Source organism: Xiphophorus couchianus, chromosome 5 (assembly GCF_001444195.1).
Source record: "Xiphophorus couchianus chromosome 5, X_couchianus-1.0, whole genome shotgun sequence".
Taxonomy (NCBI): domain Eukaryota; kingdom Metazoa; phylum Chordata; class Actinopteri; order Cyprinodontiformes; family Poeciliidae; genus Xiphophorus; species Xiphophorus couchianus.
In genome coordinates this window covers 7,171,173-7,184,971 of record NC_040232.1, presented here as the reverse complement: position 1 = coordinate 7,184,971, position 13,799 = coordinate 7,171,173, and the positions used below count along the sequence as shown (strand labels likewise).

The 13,799-nt window shown below is 36.5% G+C and overlaps 2 protein-coding genes across 5 annotated transcripts in view; one reads left to right on the top strand and one right to left on the bottom strand.

Annotated features, from left to right (window-relative positions):
• Positions 1-501: 501 nt before the first annotated feature.
• On the top strand, positions 502-7,773 carry saraf (store-operated calcium entry-associated regulatory factor). Its single transcript, XM_028018882.1, has 7 exons — positions 502-779; positions 2,373-2,551; positions 3,491-3,689; positions 4,942-5,238; positions 5,326-5,482; positions 6,433-6,515; positions 6,795-7,773. Exons 1-7 carry the CDS (start codon positions 710-712, stop codon positions 6,818-6,820), a joined length of 1,011 nt encoding a protein of 336 aa, XP_027874683.1. The 5' UTR covers positions 502-709; the 3' UTR covers positions 6,821-7,773.
• Positions 7,774-8,594: 821 nt separating this feature from the next.
• LOC114144400 (glutamate receptor 2-like) overlaps positions 8,595-13,799 on the bottom strand; it is a 55,959-nt gene continuing 50,754 nt past the window's right edge. For 2 of the 4 annotated variants that reach the window (XM_028017169.1, XM_028017168.1), the window contains exon 19: positions 8,595-13,191. In XM_028017169.1, coding sequence (XP_027872970.1) covers positions 13,057-13,191 — 135 coding nt within the window. In that variant the 3' untranslated portion in view covers positions 8,595-13,056. The remainder of the gene's footprint in view (positions 13,192-13,799) is intronic. The other 2 variants (XM_028017167.1, XM_028017166.1) reach the window with 1 other exon arrangement.

Genomic DNA, 13,799 nt, shown 5'->3' with positions numbered 1-13,799 from the left:
ACATATTCATATATCTAGAAGAAAAGTTACTTGTAGATTTGCTTTGTCTTATTTCAAGATACACTTGAAAGTAGACAAAAATACTTTGTAAGACTGTGTGTCTTGGAAAAAATAGTGTGGAAAAGTGTTCTTAATGCTTAAAATGTTTATTTTGTAATTATGTTATTCATTTGAATTTTTACAATGTTATTTCAGCGTTTAAAGTACGAGAATTTGCATATAACTTCATATTTTTTATCCATCTCATGACATTGTTTATAATATAAAATCAGAAAGATGTTACACAGTGAACAGGCAGTGAATCAGTTAGATGAAACGGATCGATGCAGATAGAAAAGCATTTTTAAAATATATAAATATAAATTTAATTTACCCAAAGCACGCTTACAGTATTACTACTTTGGACCAGGAGGGTTCCGATCTGACGACTGTCCTTTCCAGATAAATATAGCTGCCTGCCTGGTCCAGTAGAGGGCGCTGCTGGTACAGAAGCCCGGGGTTCTCCCCTCCAGAATCAACGAAAGAAAACCGAAGAGGCACCCGGAAGTGAAGCTCTCCATCGTTTCCACTCGTTAACCGAAATAAATAAGTTGCGTCCGCCATAAAGAAGCAAATCGTTCTGTTCATTCAGACATTTTCACAGGTAAAATAAGTCCAGGTTTGTTAAGAGAAGCCACTACTGTCGCAGTTCTTCTGAAAAACCAAGGACATGGAGCTGCTTCCTGTGACAGTTGTTTTGCTGTTCGTGTTGGTAGAGACCACCTACAGCTGGAATCAAGGTTCGGTTTCTCTCCTATTAAGGTTTTAAATGTCTGTCTAAACATGATCCGAAAGCACTAACTTTATTTATTTATGTCTTTGCCTTTACAGCTGGGTATAAAACGGCACTCTCCCTTTAGTTGTTCATAGATAAATTGTAGTTACGAGCCTGAAGTTTCAAATACCGTAAATTAAACAAAAATTATTTACACATTAATTTGTCGTTAAAGGCGGCTGTTAAAGCGACCACATTTAGTTATTTTTGCTTTAACTTTTCTCTATGCAAATTTATTGCACTGTTTACCTGTAGACAAAATTAATCTCGCGAGATTTTAATTCATGCGACTTCATCATTCAATGTGCAACAACATGGTAGAAACATGAAATTCATCCTCCACCGACTTTTACATCAGCGTTTTTAATTGGAAATCAATTCAGTTGCAATTTATTCTTTCGTTGTAGATGCTTTTTGGTAAGATGTTTTTAGATGGTTAAAGCCAAGTATTTCTCAGCTGGGAAAATTCTGTCAGAAAAACATTGTGATTGTAAAAACTATACTTTTTGTTGAACACTGTTCTAATTCTTGGAAAATCATGCGTACACAAACCGAGATGTAAGAAAATATCTCCTAAGTTTTTTGTTTGTTTTTCTCAGTGAGTTCGTATGCTATGTGGAAGCTGGTGAATCCTTATGCTGAGGGAGATTTAAACATCCATGTAGAATATAATATAGCAGTTTTATAATGTTCTATTTTTCTTTTCTCGATATTTTTTAAATACTTATTTGTACTACTGTCTTGCTGTATGTACAAATCTTTCAATTAAAAAAAAAATCATTAACTTTCGGTAATACCCTGATGACGTCACTCCAGGTGTGGGCATCAGTGTTATCGTGGCATTAATAATAATTAATCTATGGCCCATCTATGGCGAAGATATAAAAAAAAGTAGCCTGCACAAACTCTATGTGGCATACAATGATGGCCTGAGGCTCCTACTCAAAGTGCCTAGATGGAGCAGTGCCAGCCACATGTTTGCACATAACGCTGTTCCCACATGTGCAGCTGCGCTCAGGAATCTCATGTATAAATGTATGTGTAGATTACCCGTGTCATACAATAATATAATAGCAATTTTAGTAAACCCTGTTTTTAGTACAGCGAGATTTTTCTCAAGATTGTGGAAACATTGGCGTCATCATTTATTTGTGGCTCAGTGACTGTCATGTTTCTTTTTGTTTTTTTATTCTTTTTGTTTTACTATGGACCTCTTTTGTGTCTGAAATAAAGATTGATTGATTGATTGATTGATTGATTGATTGAATAATAATAATAATAGTAATGAAAGTAACTTAAAATAATTTTTCTATCTAGGAGGAAGCATGTTTACTGACATCCTCTACAAACAGTTAATTTATTTGCATTCTGCTTTGTTTATTATTCAGTACATTCACCTGGTTTGTGGATATAAACATACAATATATCTGAAGTGGCTACATTATGTAAGCATTCAGCAACGAGATCAACAGTACCAGGTTTTCCCTTTTTTATTCTTTCCATTTTAAAACTGCATCATGGAAACAAAAGTTTTCTTCCCCATCTGTCCTTCATGCAGACAGCGTGTTGCTGAGAGACATCCAGGCTCTGACGTTCTACAGGAACCGCTTCACCACAGCGAGGCGCTCCAACCCGGTTCCCCAGCTGAAGTGTGTTGGCGGCTCTGCAGGCTGTCATGTCTTCATCCCAGACGTTGTCCAGTGTGTGAACAGAGGCTGGGATGGCGTGGATGTTCAGGTACTGTTACTCAGGTATTACTTAGGCACTTCATGTATTATTAAGTGAGATTTGACAATATCAAGTTATTTTTGATTTTAAAGATTTGTTTTTTAAAGCTAAGTGTGTCATCAAACTTTATGCAAATGCTTTGTGGAAATAAGAAGCATATTTTAAACTAAAATCTAAAAGAATTATAATAGACATTCTTTTGCTGATGTCAAGTAAATAAAATTAGCAGTGAAATATAAATCCTCACCACTTATTTTATATACAGCTTTTTACAGAAAAAGCAATGGGAAAAAAAATACATTTAAAAGGATGAAAAACAAAAACAATTGTTTTAAAAAAATAAAACAGACATTTTTGCTCAGAAAAAAAGCAATATTCTGGGGACAATCCTAAGAAATTTTTTATGTTAAAACAAAACAATTAATCGAATTAACCCTGATGAATTGATTATTGAAATAATTGTTGATAGTTGATCAGTCGTTAACTGAACTAAACAATCTCTTAAAAAGGCCATTTGCCGAAAAAACAACACATTCAGAGGAGCAATTGCTCCAGAAATGTACAAAATAGATATACATTTTGCATTTATGAAGAAAACGCATTAGTCTGTAAGTGTTTTGCACAAAACTCCTTGAGTGGCCTCATAGTTTTAGCTTCACCTGGTTCAAATTCAATAAAGGAATGTGATCTTACTGCATTTTAAGGAATAAAATAAAATATTATTTATTCATAAAAATGAACTAATTTATTTGTTTAGATGCATCTTTTAATGTATTTCCAATACTGTATAGAAAGTAGTTCAATAAAAAATCTGTAGAATGCACCAATTGTCAGAATAACAAAGAAATGTATTTATATATATATGTATTACATTGTAGAACATCAGTTCGTTAAATGTTCTGTTTTCAGGCTGTTCAGTCACTGTTTGGGTCTTCCTCTCCTTCACAGTGGGAGTGTAAGACGGATATGGACAACGCCTACAGGTTTGGTGCCATTGAGGTGAGCTGTGAGGGTTACAGCCACCCGTCTGATGACTATATCCTGAAGGGCTCCTGTGGCCTGGAGTTCACCCTGGAGTTGACCCAGGAGGGTCAGAGGAGGACGCAAGGCAGCTTTGGCTCCCAGGGTGGATTTAAACAATGGGGAGGTGAGAGGAAACATTATTTATGTAGCCATTTTCTTTTGAAGTGTAATGGGTGTCATGATGACAAGTTTTAATGAACGATACATTTTTCCAGAAGTTATTGCAATAAACGATGACATTGTTGATTTGAGGCTGTGCTCAAGTAACATAGTGGTATAATAATGCAAGAACACATTCTCAAAAATCAGTAAACTTTAAGTTATAATGAACATTTAACACTGGATCTGGAAGACATTTTAAATAACCAAAATAAATAAACAAAATAACAGAAACAACAACTAAAATGAATTATGAAGTTGGGCTAGTTGAGACCAAAGCACCAAACTGAAGACTTTTATCATCCAGTTTTTGGTAGAAAAATAGAAAAAATAGATCTTGTAAATGGAAATTGTTGTAATTTATCATGCGGTTAATTGGTTTATTGCTTATTGTGACAGGCCCAATGGGTGTTCTTGCATCTTTAAAAAACCTTAAATTAATGTATGTAATATTAAGGCATTAAAATGTCTTAAATTCTTTAAAGAAAAGATAAGCTGGCTTTAAATTATGCAATGACTGGACTATTTAATCTTGTATGTTGGTTTTTCTCGTGGCACATTTCTATCAGGCAAAAGTTTACCAACTGCGTTCTGTGAGGTAATAAGCTGTTAATACTTTCTTGGTAGCTAGCTATTTAGTTAGCTTTTCTGCAAACCAAGTAACAAAAATGTTACGTAGCAAAAATACAGTTTTTGCTAAATAACTTTTTTTTTTAAATGGCTTGGTTCAAATGCATATGTGAACGCCAAGAGGACCAGAGACCGCTCCAAAAGGAGGAAGTGGACTGTAAACCAGGGCATTCTGGGTAAATGCAACCAAAACATATGCAAGAGACTAGCGCTAGCCTGAGAAATGGCTCATGATCTTTTGCCAAAGACAAAAAATAATCCTACAGCTGCTAAAATCGGACGATACGCCATTTTTGTTTACATTTTGTGAAAAACGAAGTTGTGCTCTTGTCTTCTTCAGAGGCTTTTTTGTTGTTTCCTTAAGTGGTTCTTGGTGCAGTGCCCCCATAGGCGAGGAGGGGAACAGGTTTTTCAAATGGTTTTGTTAGTTTGACACAGTGCAGTGTGGAAGTGAACTGCATCAGCTGAAAATGTAATAATTGTTGCAATTTTGGTCCCCAGGCAAACAGACTCTAAGGGACTATCGGATATGAAAACTCCTTGAATATATTAAAGTGTTTTTTTTCTTTTTTTGTGACTTTCCTCAGGACTTGGGGGTCTTGCCTCTAGTTTCTTCAGCAGTTTTTTTGGAAACAGGCACCACCAACATCAGCAGCACCAACAGCAGCATCAGCAGCAGCACTACGCCCAAGACGGCGAGTCTTCAGGGGGATTGCTGGTGGTCGCTGTGCTTCTCCTCATAGCTTATGGTCTCTACAAGCTGTTTCTCAGTGGGGACACAGTCCAGTGGGGACAGACTGGGGGACAGCCGGGCTACCCTCATAATAATCACTCAAACAACATGGGGGGACCGCCCCCACCTGGATTCAAACCTGACTACACAGGTAGCTGAAGCAGAGAAAACAAAATCCTTCAAAGATCAAAACTTTAAGGATTGCTTCCACCTTCCCATCTGTCTGTTTCTTGATCAGGCTTTCCAGGCACCAATCCTGGCTATGGTTTCCACAACGATTACACTCAGGGACAATATTACCAAGGACGCCGCTCTGGTCCCGGCACCGGCGGCGGCGGCTTCTGGATTGGGATGGGAACGGGAGGAATGCTGGGATATCTGTTCGGTCGACAGAGGTTGGTGAAGCAAGAAGTTTTAGTTTACAGACTGAATTTGGACTTATGGACCCCCTGTAGCTTTACTTCACCCCCATCTCTCTGGTTGCTAACAATGACTAGCATTGGTTTTAGCGAAGTTGTCAATATAACGCGCTACATCTTAAATGTGAATGATGTTTGAAAGAAAAACGGACGTAGTGCTTTGCTACTAATTGTCAACACTATAACATCTAGACAAGGTCTGAAAAAAGTTTTAATGAGGGAGATGGAGGTCAGTTATGCTCACTTGACTTTGACAACTGTACCAGGTAGATGTGATGTTGAATTCGGTGTGTTTCGGTTCAGTTACAAAATAAAACCTAAACACCAATTCTGACATATCATCAGTAGAGCAGGTGTTTTAAATTGGCTAGTCAACCACCAGTGTTAGCTTAGCTAATAGCAGCGGTAGCTAATCTACCAAATCTGTGATTAATAAGTGATCACTTATTGATAATAGCAAAAATAAACATCAAACCGAAAAACATAAAACTAACGGTCTGAATGTTGTGTTCATTGTGTGGGAAATGTTTGGTGTTGAACCCTGATACGTTTGCGGAGTTGTTGTCAGTAGCTATGGCAACGAGCCTTTGTGTAGCGTAGCAGACACAGAAAGCAAAAAAAAAGTGGTTTTGAGTTATTCCTCGTCGGTTTTTCTGCACTATTTTCCCCTTTTTTTGTGGCGTATAGCACTAGTTGAATCATACCTACATGTCCTGGTTTCATTTTGTTAACGGAGTTGTTCTGCCGCGGCGGCGCGGCTGTGGATAGCATGTAAAAAAAGAAAGACTTTTTGCCCTCCAGCTTTGTGCAAATGAGCAAAATTTCCAGATACACACAATAACATGCATGGGGTCCATAGAAAAGATGTTCAGCTCTCAATTTAGATTCAGCTTTCAGCTTCTTGTTGACATGCGGTTGTTTTGCAGAACGCAGCCCTGCAGTCCGCCTCCAGCGGGACAAAACCACTCCTCTGGGACAAATACGTCCTCTGGGACACGCACTGCTTCAGGTACTGATGCTTGTGTTCGCTACTGGACTGACTCAGAGAAATGTCGAAACGTCAAATTGATGGTTTGGAGGAATCATCATGTTCTAAATAGTTTTGCTCTCACTACTTAGGCTGCAACTAACAATTGTTTTAGTAATCGACTAATCTGTCAACTGTGAAAAAAACTGGCACATTCTGCAGATTTTTCTTTTTACCACTTAGGCTTTTTTTTAGGCAATATTAGAAATATATTAAAATAGACAAATATCCATCTAACATCCATATTTATTTGGTTTTCAGGTTTTGGTGGAACCAAAAGACGATAGAAGTTGGAGATTTGGAAATTTTCTCCTCAGCATATGCTGGAAGCAGCTAAGCTTCTGCTTTTTAGTCGCCAACAGGACGAGAGTTTCATAAAGACTTCAGGTCGTAAAGTGATAATGTGATTGTTTTTAATTTTTTGGAAAGGTGAGGAGCTGCTTGTGGAGGAAAAGCTTTTCTTAGTCTCTCATCTTAGGTTTTCATCTTTTTTTGTTTCTTCCATTATGAAAATGTTTTTGCAGTGGTTTGATCATTTGACTGGAACGATGTTACAGGTAAAATCCAGATTTAATATTTCAGCTTTTACTAATTTCCATCCCAACTCTTTAAATGAGTAAAGATGAAGGAACATTTTGTGTTGAACTGAAGCTGAACCGAAGAAAATGACAAATACATTTAGAATCTGTACATTTTAATAGAAAATGGTTGTAGTATAAATTTAAATGATAGAAAATATATATTCATCGACCAGTGCCTTCAGCTGCCAGTCCTTTTCTCCTGTTTTGCTGAATAAATTATTTTCTTTACTATATTTATACGCCTGTTGAAAAGCAGCTCTCACACATCATGTAGAGAACAAATCTTTCATTGATGTTCAGCAACTAATACTTCTTGTTTTTCCAGGTCTAAATACATTTAAAAAAAATTATTTTATTTAGAAAATATTGAGCAGTAATAAATAACTCGGTGTGAATATTTAAGAATGTTTTGCTTTTTTGTATTAAATTTTAAATTCTTGTGTGAAGGCGTCTGGTGAGTCCAGATTTACCCTCTTCCAGAGCGATGGGCGCTTCAGAGTTAGATGAAGTGATGCTCCCATCATGCCTTGTTCTTACTGCAGCAGCCGGTGGTGGCAGCACTATGATCTGGGGTGGCTGCAGGTTTTCAATACAAGATTTTGGTGAATAACTAATGCAGCACTGTATGTAAATAAACGTAACCGAAGCTTATAAAAACATTTTTGAGTATGTGATTTTTTTTTCAGTCACTATACAATAAGTGAATTTTAAAATAACTATAGTTGCTTAGTTTGGTTATTACTATAAAAACATATCTTCAATTAATTGTGTTTTAAAGCTTTTTCCCCCCTCACTTGAAAACTTTTATGTATTTAACCAGATTATCTTTGATTGATTTGCTTGATATGAAGCATGTAAGAACGCTAAAAATAAAAATAAATCTATGAAAGAAAAATGTTTTTTGTGGCATCATATACGATGCCACAAAAAACATTGATTAATGAGAGAGAACAAACTGCAAAACACGTAATTTAATATTTGACATTTTATGAACCTAAGATGTTTATTTTAAACATTCCAGTAATTATTCTTTTTCTGTACATTTCAGGCCTCCAACATACAGAACATATAAAAAGCAAAAATAAATCTGAGATTTGTATTTTCCAATCAGAACCAGATGTAGAATATCTAATATTAGGAACTAAACTTTAGTTGATATGTGTCAATATGTTTGAAAGGGAAAGAATGAAATTGCATTAATTTTAAATTAATTTTTTAAAAAATAATCTCATTATGTTCATTGTGACTGGAGAGGTTCGTCCGTCAGTCCAGAATCTTAACTGTTTCACTGTTAGCGAGAGTGTTGGGTGGCAAAAAGGTTACTGCCCCCTGGTGGATGGGAAGCTGAACTGTCACAAGAGCAAAATCTCTGCCCTCAATTAGAAAACCCGCCTAATTTTGCATCAGTGTTTCCTGTGGGAGATATTAAATATCTGATATACTTTTATATGCACAAAAACACTGCATAAATCATTGGCAATCATGTGGAGAGCATGCATGTTTAATATTTACTGTAGATATTCAGATTACAAACCAAGTATCAACACAATGAGTGTTCATTTGTGAATACAGTCAATCCCCATTATAGTGACATTTGCATATTAATAACATAAAAAGTCATAATACAACAAATTCCATCCTTTTCATAACCAGCAGCTCACCTGTGGAGGCGATATGTAGCCGTGCATCCGTTTGAGCTGTGGCTCCTTCACATGTTGCCTTGCAAAACGCTCCTTTCACATTTTGTCACTTTACACCCACAAACTTCAATGGATAGCATCAAAGTATGTGATAGACCAACACGACATTGTGAATAATAAACAAAAATTATGATTTTTTATTTAGTTAAAAGCTAATAATTATGTGGGTATGTTTCGCACTAATACTTCTAATTAAAATCTAATTGTTGGTATATTACAGCTGCAAATATTACATAACATTAAAAAACCTTAGAATTTTTGATAAATATCCACTACAGAAAATCTATTATTTTTAAAGAACCACAATTTGATTCCTATTTTTAGGTTTAAACATAAAGAAAAAATTTTTTTTCTAAAAAGCTGATGGCTACATTTTGTAAGATGGAGTGTCTGTATCTGCACATCAGTTCTATCCAAATAGGAAAAGTAGATCAAAATAATGAAAACACCTGTTACTTTTAGTATAATTCTGTTGCAGAAATTAAAAGCAATTATTCAGTTTAAAAACTGAATAATTGCAGTTTCTAAATTGTATATGTTCGGTTGTTTATAGTCAGAATCTTAAAGAGTCACGTGTGTTGGTCTATCACATAAAATAAATCCCCAAATCCAATGAAAAACTGTAACGTGACAAAATGTGAAATAGTTTTGTTGGTAGTTTTGCAGGGCATTATAGTTAGCTAGCATCAGACGTAGTCACTAATAAAAAGACCAACTCAAAATGCACACATACATAATAAATATTACAGTAACAGATTCAGATTGCACTCTGTCCCAAGCCTTTTGATAAATGTCACCCTGATACAGTACCGCCCTGCCTATTCATGTATTCACGAGGCAATATGTTAAATATAACCCACCACAAACTGCCTTACACTGAAAATGTCACCACTGAAAAGTAACCTTTTTTTTTTCAAATTTATTTTTTTTTATAACAAGAGATCAAACAAACACAAAATCAGCAATGAACTGTGATTATTTCCACACACCTTAGGCTGCACTGCAGTCCGATGTGACCCAATTCTGATTTTTATTGTTGCCTTAATGCGACCTGGATCTGACCTTTTCATGACACTCTGAACAACACAGGTCGGATTTTTTTCGAATGCGACCCCGGTCACTTGGGTAACCGATAGTGTCTGATTCAAATGTAGCCTAACATCCAGGTCGCATTAATCCGACCTGTACGTCACTGATACTCGACAAACGTCCCTATTCTGCGTCCTGATATGTGCAAGCGGGAAGAAAAACAACAACCATGGCGGACGATAAGGAGGATTAAGTTGTTAATCTGCTGGCTCCGGTCGGACAACAACTTCAAAATCGTAAGCTATGCTCCACCGTTAGCATCCATGTTTACTTCCGCACTACTTCTTTTTTTACGGCGGTTGGCAAAACACTGAGCACGTTCTGTATGTGTGACGTTATTGCGTCACACATATCAGGTCGTTTGCAGTTCACACTTGAGATCACGTACAGGTCGCATATTTGGAAGTATGAACGACCACGCCAAAAAAAAAATTTTTTTTAAACAAATCCAATTTGAGACAAAAAATTGGAATTGGGTCACTTGAGGTTGCAGTGTGAACGTAGCCTAAGTCCCAAAGATAAACCAGCCACATGTGATCATGGTGACAATGATATGTGTCTTTTAGCAGAAACTGAGGTGCACCCCTTGGTCGTTTGAAGCTTGTTTTAGCTTCTCATTAAGCTTAGAACTAGTCCAACAAAAATCAGCTTTCTGTAGAAATAAAATAGCAGAATCAAATTCTCAAAAAGCATACACTTACATAACAGGAACAACATTAGTACTTTAATTAATATCTTTTATATTCTTCTAACGGCTATCATTATCAAACACTATTAAGCAGCCAGTCACAAGGGTTCAGGCTGACAGGTTAATCTGAAAGAAAAAAAAATAACTAAGTGACATGCAAATGCTCTTTTTGTCCGCTCTTCATCGTCCTCCTCGTCGTCGTCATTGTTGGCACCATCAATGCAGTAGAGTTTTGAAAAAGTCTTCACATTATTTTTGTTCCGTCTCTTGGCGATGAGAGCTTCTGCTGGCTCAGGTTTCAGTTTCAGCAGCTGCAGTTTGAGAGCTCTGATTGCTTCTCAGTCCGTTTGGCACGTCACACACTTGGCTTCAGAACTCTTCTGCTAGTATGTGCAAACGCACATGCAAATGTAAAGGTGCAGGGATGTGTGGCATGATGCGTTTTAAGTGTGTACACCATGTACAGTAAACAGTGTGAGCATCTGTTGTTGTTGTTGGCTTTAAAAAAGAAGAGAAATTCATCTCAGGTCTTTATATTTACAGAAACAGATGCAGTGCAGTGTATATAAAAAAACAAAACAAAATGTCTTTTGTGGCTCTGAAGGATTTTCAGGTAGTTGTTAATTTAATCTGTGCAAGGATGCTGTTTTAAAAAAAAAAAATGCTAGAACAATATTAATAATAAGAAGAAATTGTACAGAACTCTATTGGTATAGTTCAGAAACTAGATCATCTAATTTTTATTTTCCCTCGTTACCTTTGGACATTGCCATACATGTGGACCACTGGATCGCTTCATAATACGATTACACTTCTCCTTTATCATCTTAACGTCAAAAATCTGATAAAAAAATGAACTAACACTGTGCTAAAATAGCCAATTTTAATTCTAAGACGAGTAGTAGATGAGTAGTTTTTGGTGCTCAGCAATGCTGAACACCAAAATGGCAACAGGTGTTCTTCTCTTTATGAACCTGCAGGAAAAGTTTCTGGCGCAAAATGAAAGTAAGAGCGAAAATCTGTGTGCACAGGGTTATAATAGTTTTGTTTTTTTCATTGTAGCATAAATCTTTGAATTAGACTTTTTGTTTGTCTAATTCAAAGTTAGTTTTTAGAGTGTGTTTGCTAGTTTTTATTAGTTATTATTAGTCAAATATTTAATATTAGTTCAGGTTTTGCTACTCAGTTTTAATTTTCATACTTTTGGTTCAAAGAATGTATTTGATTATTGTTGAACGTCCAACTGCCTCTGGTGTAATGTAACCGTTTACATCCGTCGCTGCCATAACTTTTAATGAACAAACTTATTCACATGTGGTCTTAATTTAATTTCTTATTTATTGGAAACGCCACAATTGTGAAATTGTATTTTTTTTGCCATTAGCTGAATTTCGAATGGGTTTTGCGCAGATTTGTAATGGAAACACAGCTAAAGTAGCTGAGGTTTATCCTAAGATTGTAACTGGGTGTTTAGGAAAGTCCAACTGGGGAAAAAAAACTGGGGAAAACCCTGAACTTGCTGGGAATTCACCCAGGGGAAGCTCGACTCTTTGGCTTACCTCAGATCAGTTAATTTTTTGGAGTATTTTATAAAAGTGGAGTGTAGCTAAAATAGTAGTTCAGATAAAACACTGTTCATTAGCAAGAGAAAAAATGTTAATACTGGTAATAAGGTTTTGACTACAATATGTAGTGAAAAGAAACTTTGTAACTCATCATATTGACGTAGCTGAAAGAACGGATGTCCGCCTTATTTGCATGAGTTTGGTGTTTTTAACAGCATCACTAAATATCATAACCTCACCAACAAGAACTCCTGTTAAATTTTGTGTTTGTGTGTGTTTGTATGTGTTTCTCAAATAAGGATTTACAGGCTATTGAAAGAAAAACCCCCGGAACAATCACATTATTATCTATCACAATACATACTGATATTTCAGGACATCAGTTTTTTGTTCATGGCACTTTTAACACATTTCAAACAAGGTCCAGCTTGTATCCCCACAGTTCCTGATCGTGTCCCTGATAACTGTTGTTATTGCATGAACATCGTCATCACTGTTGTCCTTGTTTTCTGTACAAGAGAAGCCTCCATGGCAAAAATCTACAAAACAAGTAATATTTGTCTTAAAAAACTGTCCTCTGTGCTTGATTGTTTGTCATGGGTTTGTCTGGGACCAGCCGTCTCTCCCTACGATCTTCATTTGATTCGCTTTACAAGTGGGCAGGTCTTTTCAGAAGGACATCTGCCTTGATTTTACAGACCAGATGTAAAGGATTTGAGAGTTTCTAGAGTTTTGAATGACTAAAATCCAGAATAGAAAACGGGGCAGGTTGCCCGTTGTCATTACTGGTAATATGTCTTTTCTTTTTCTCGAAGAGGGCAATGCTTTCTGTCCACTTCCCTTACAGCGGGGATCGATGAAAGTGTGTTGACTGGCTGTAAGGCACTGACTTGTGTGAGGTCATGAGAGGTCAGTCATACTGAGGCTCATGGGTAATCCTGGGCGAAGGTAAGCCACTGGAACACGGCCGTTCTCACTCGTTGACCCAGTGATAGACAGACGAGCTTTCGAGCGCATTGCATCCGTGAATTTCATCTGTTGAGGGATAAGAAAGGTCACGTTTAAATAAAATGGTGACATTAATCAAAGCTGGCAGGTATTGTGCTTCAAAATAAAATTAGTAGCGATGATCCATTCAGAATTTTGTGGCTGATTTCTGATCTTGGGTTGAGCTGCAGATGCAGATTTTTTTTGTAGTAAAATAGAGAAATTAAACAGTGTAAGCAATACAAGCTGTCTGGATGGTGCCAATCCTTAAGGAAAGTTGTTACTGTGGTGTGCGTTTGTTACACTAAGGGAGTTTTCACACCTGATAGTCCAGTTTACTCAGTTCGATTTGGGACAAAAATGTAAACATTTGCTACATGTTCAGCTGCTGCAGTTTGTTTTCTCACTCCACTGTGTCAAATCAACCAAACCCTTTGAAAAACACTGCTCTCCTCCTCACCAGAAACTACTGAAGGAAACAACATGAAAACCTCTTAAGAAGACACAGAGCACAACTTCTTCACAAGATGTAAACAAAAATGGAATGGTGTCAGATTTTAGGTTTTTTTCTCTTTTGTCTCTGGTGAAAGTCCACGACCATTTCTCCCTCTGACATTTAGACTCTTGCGTTTGTTTTGGTTGAATTTACTCAGAAT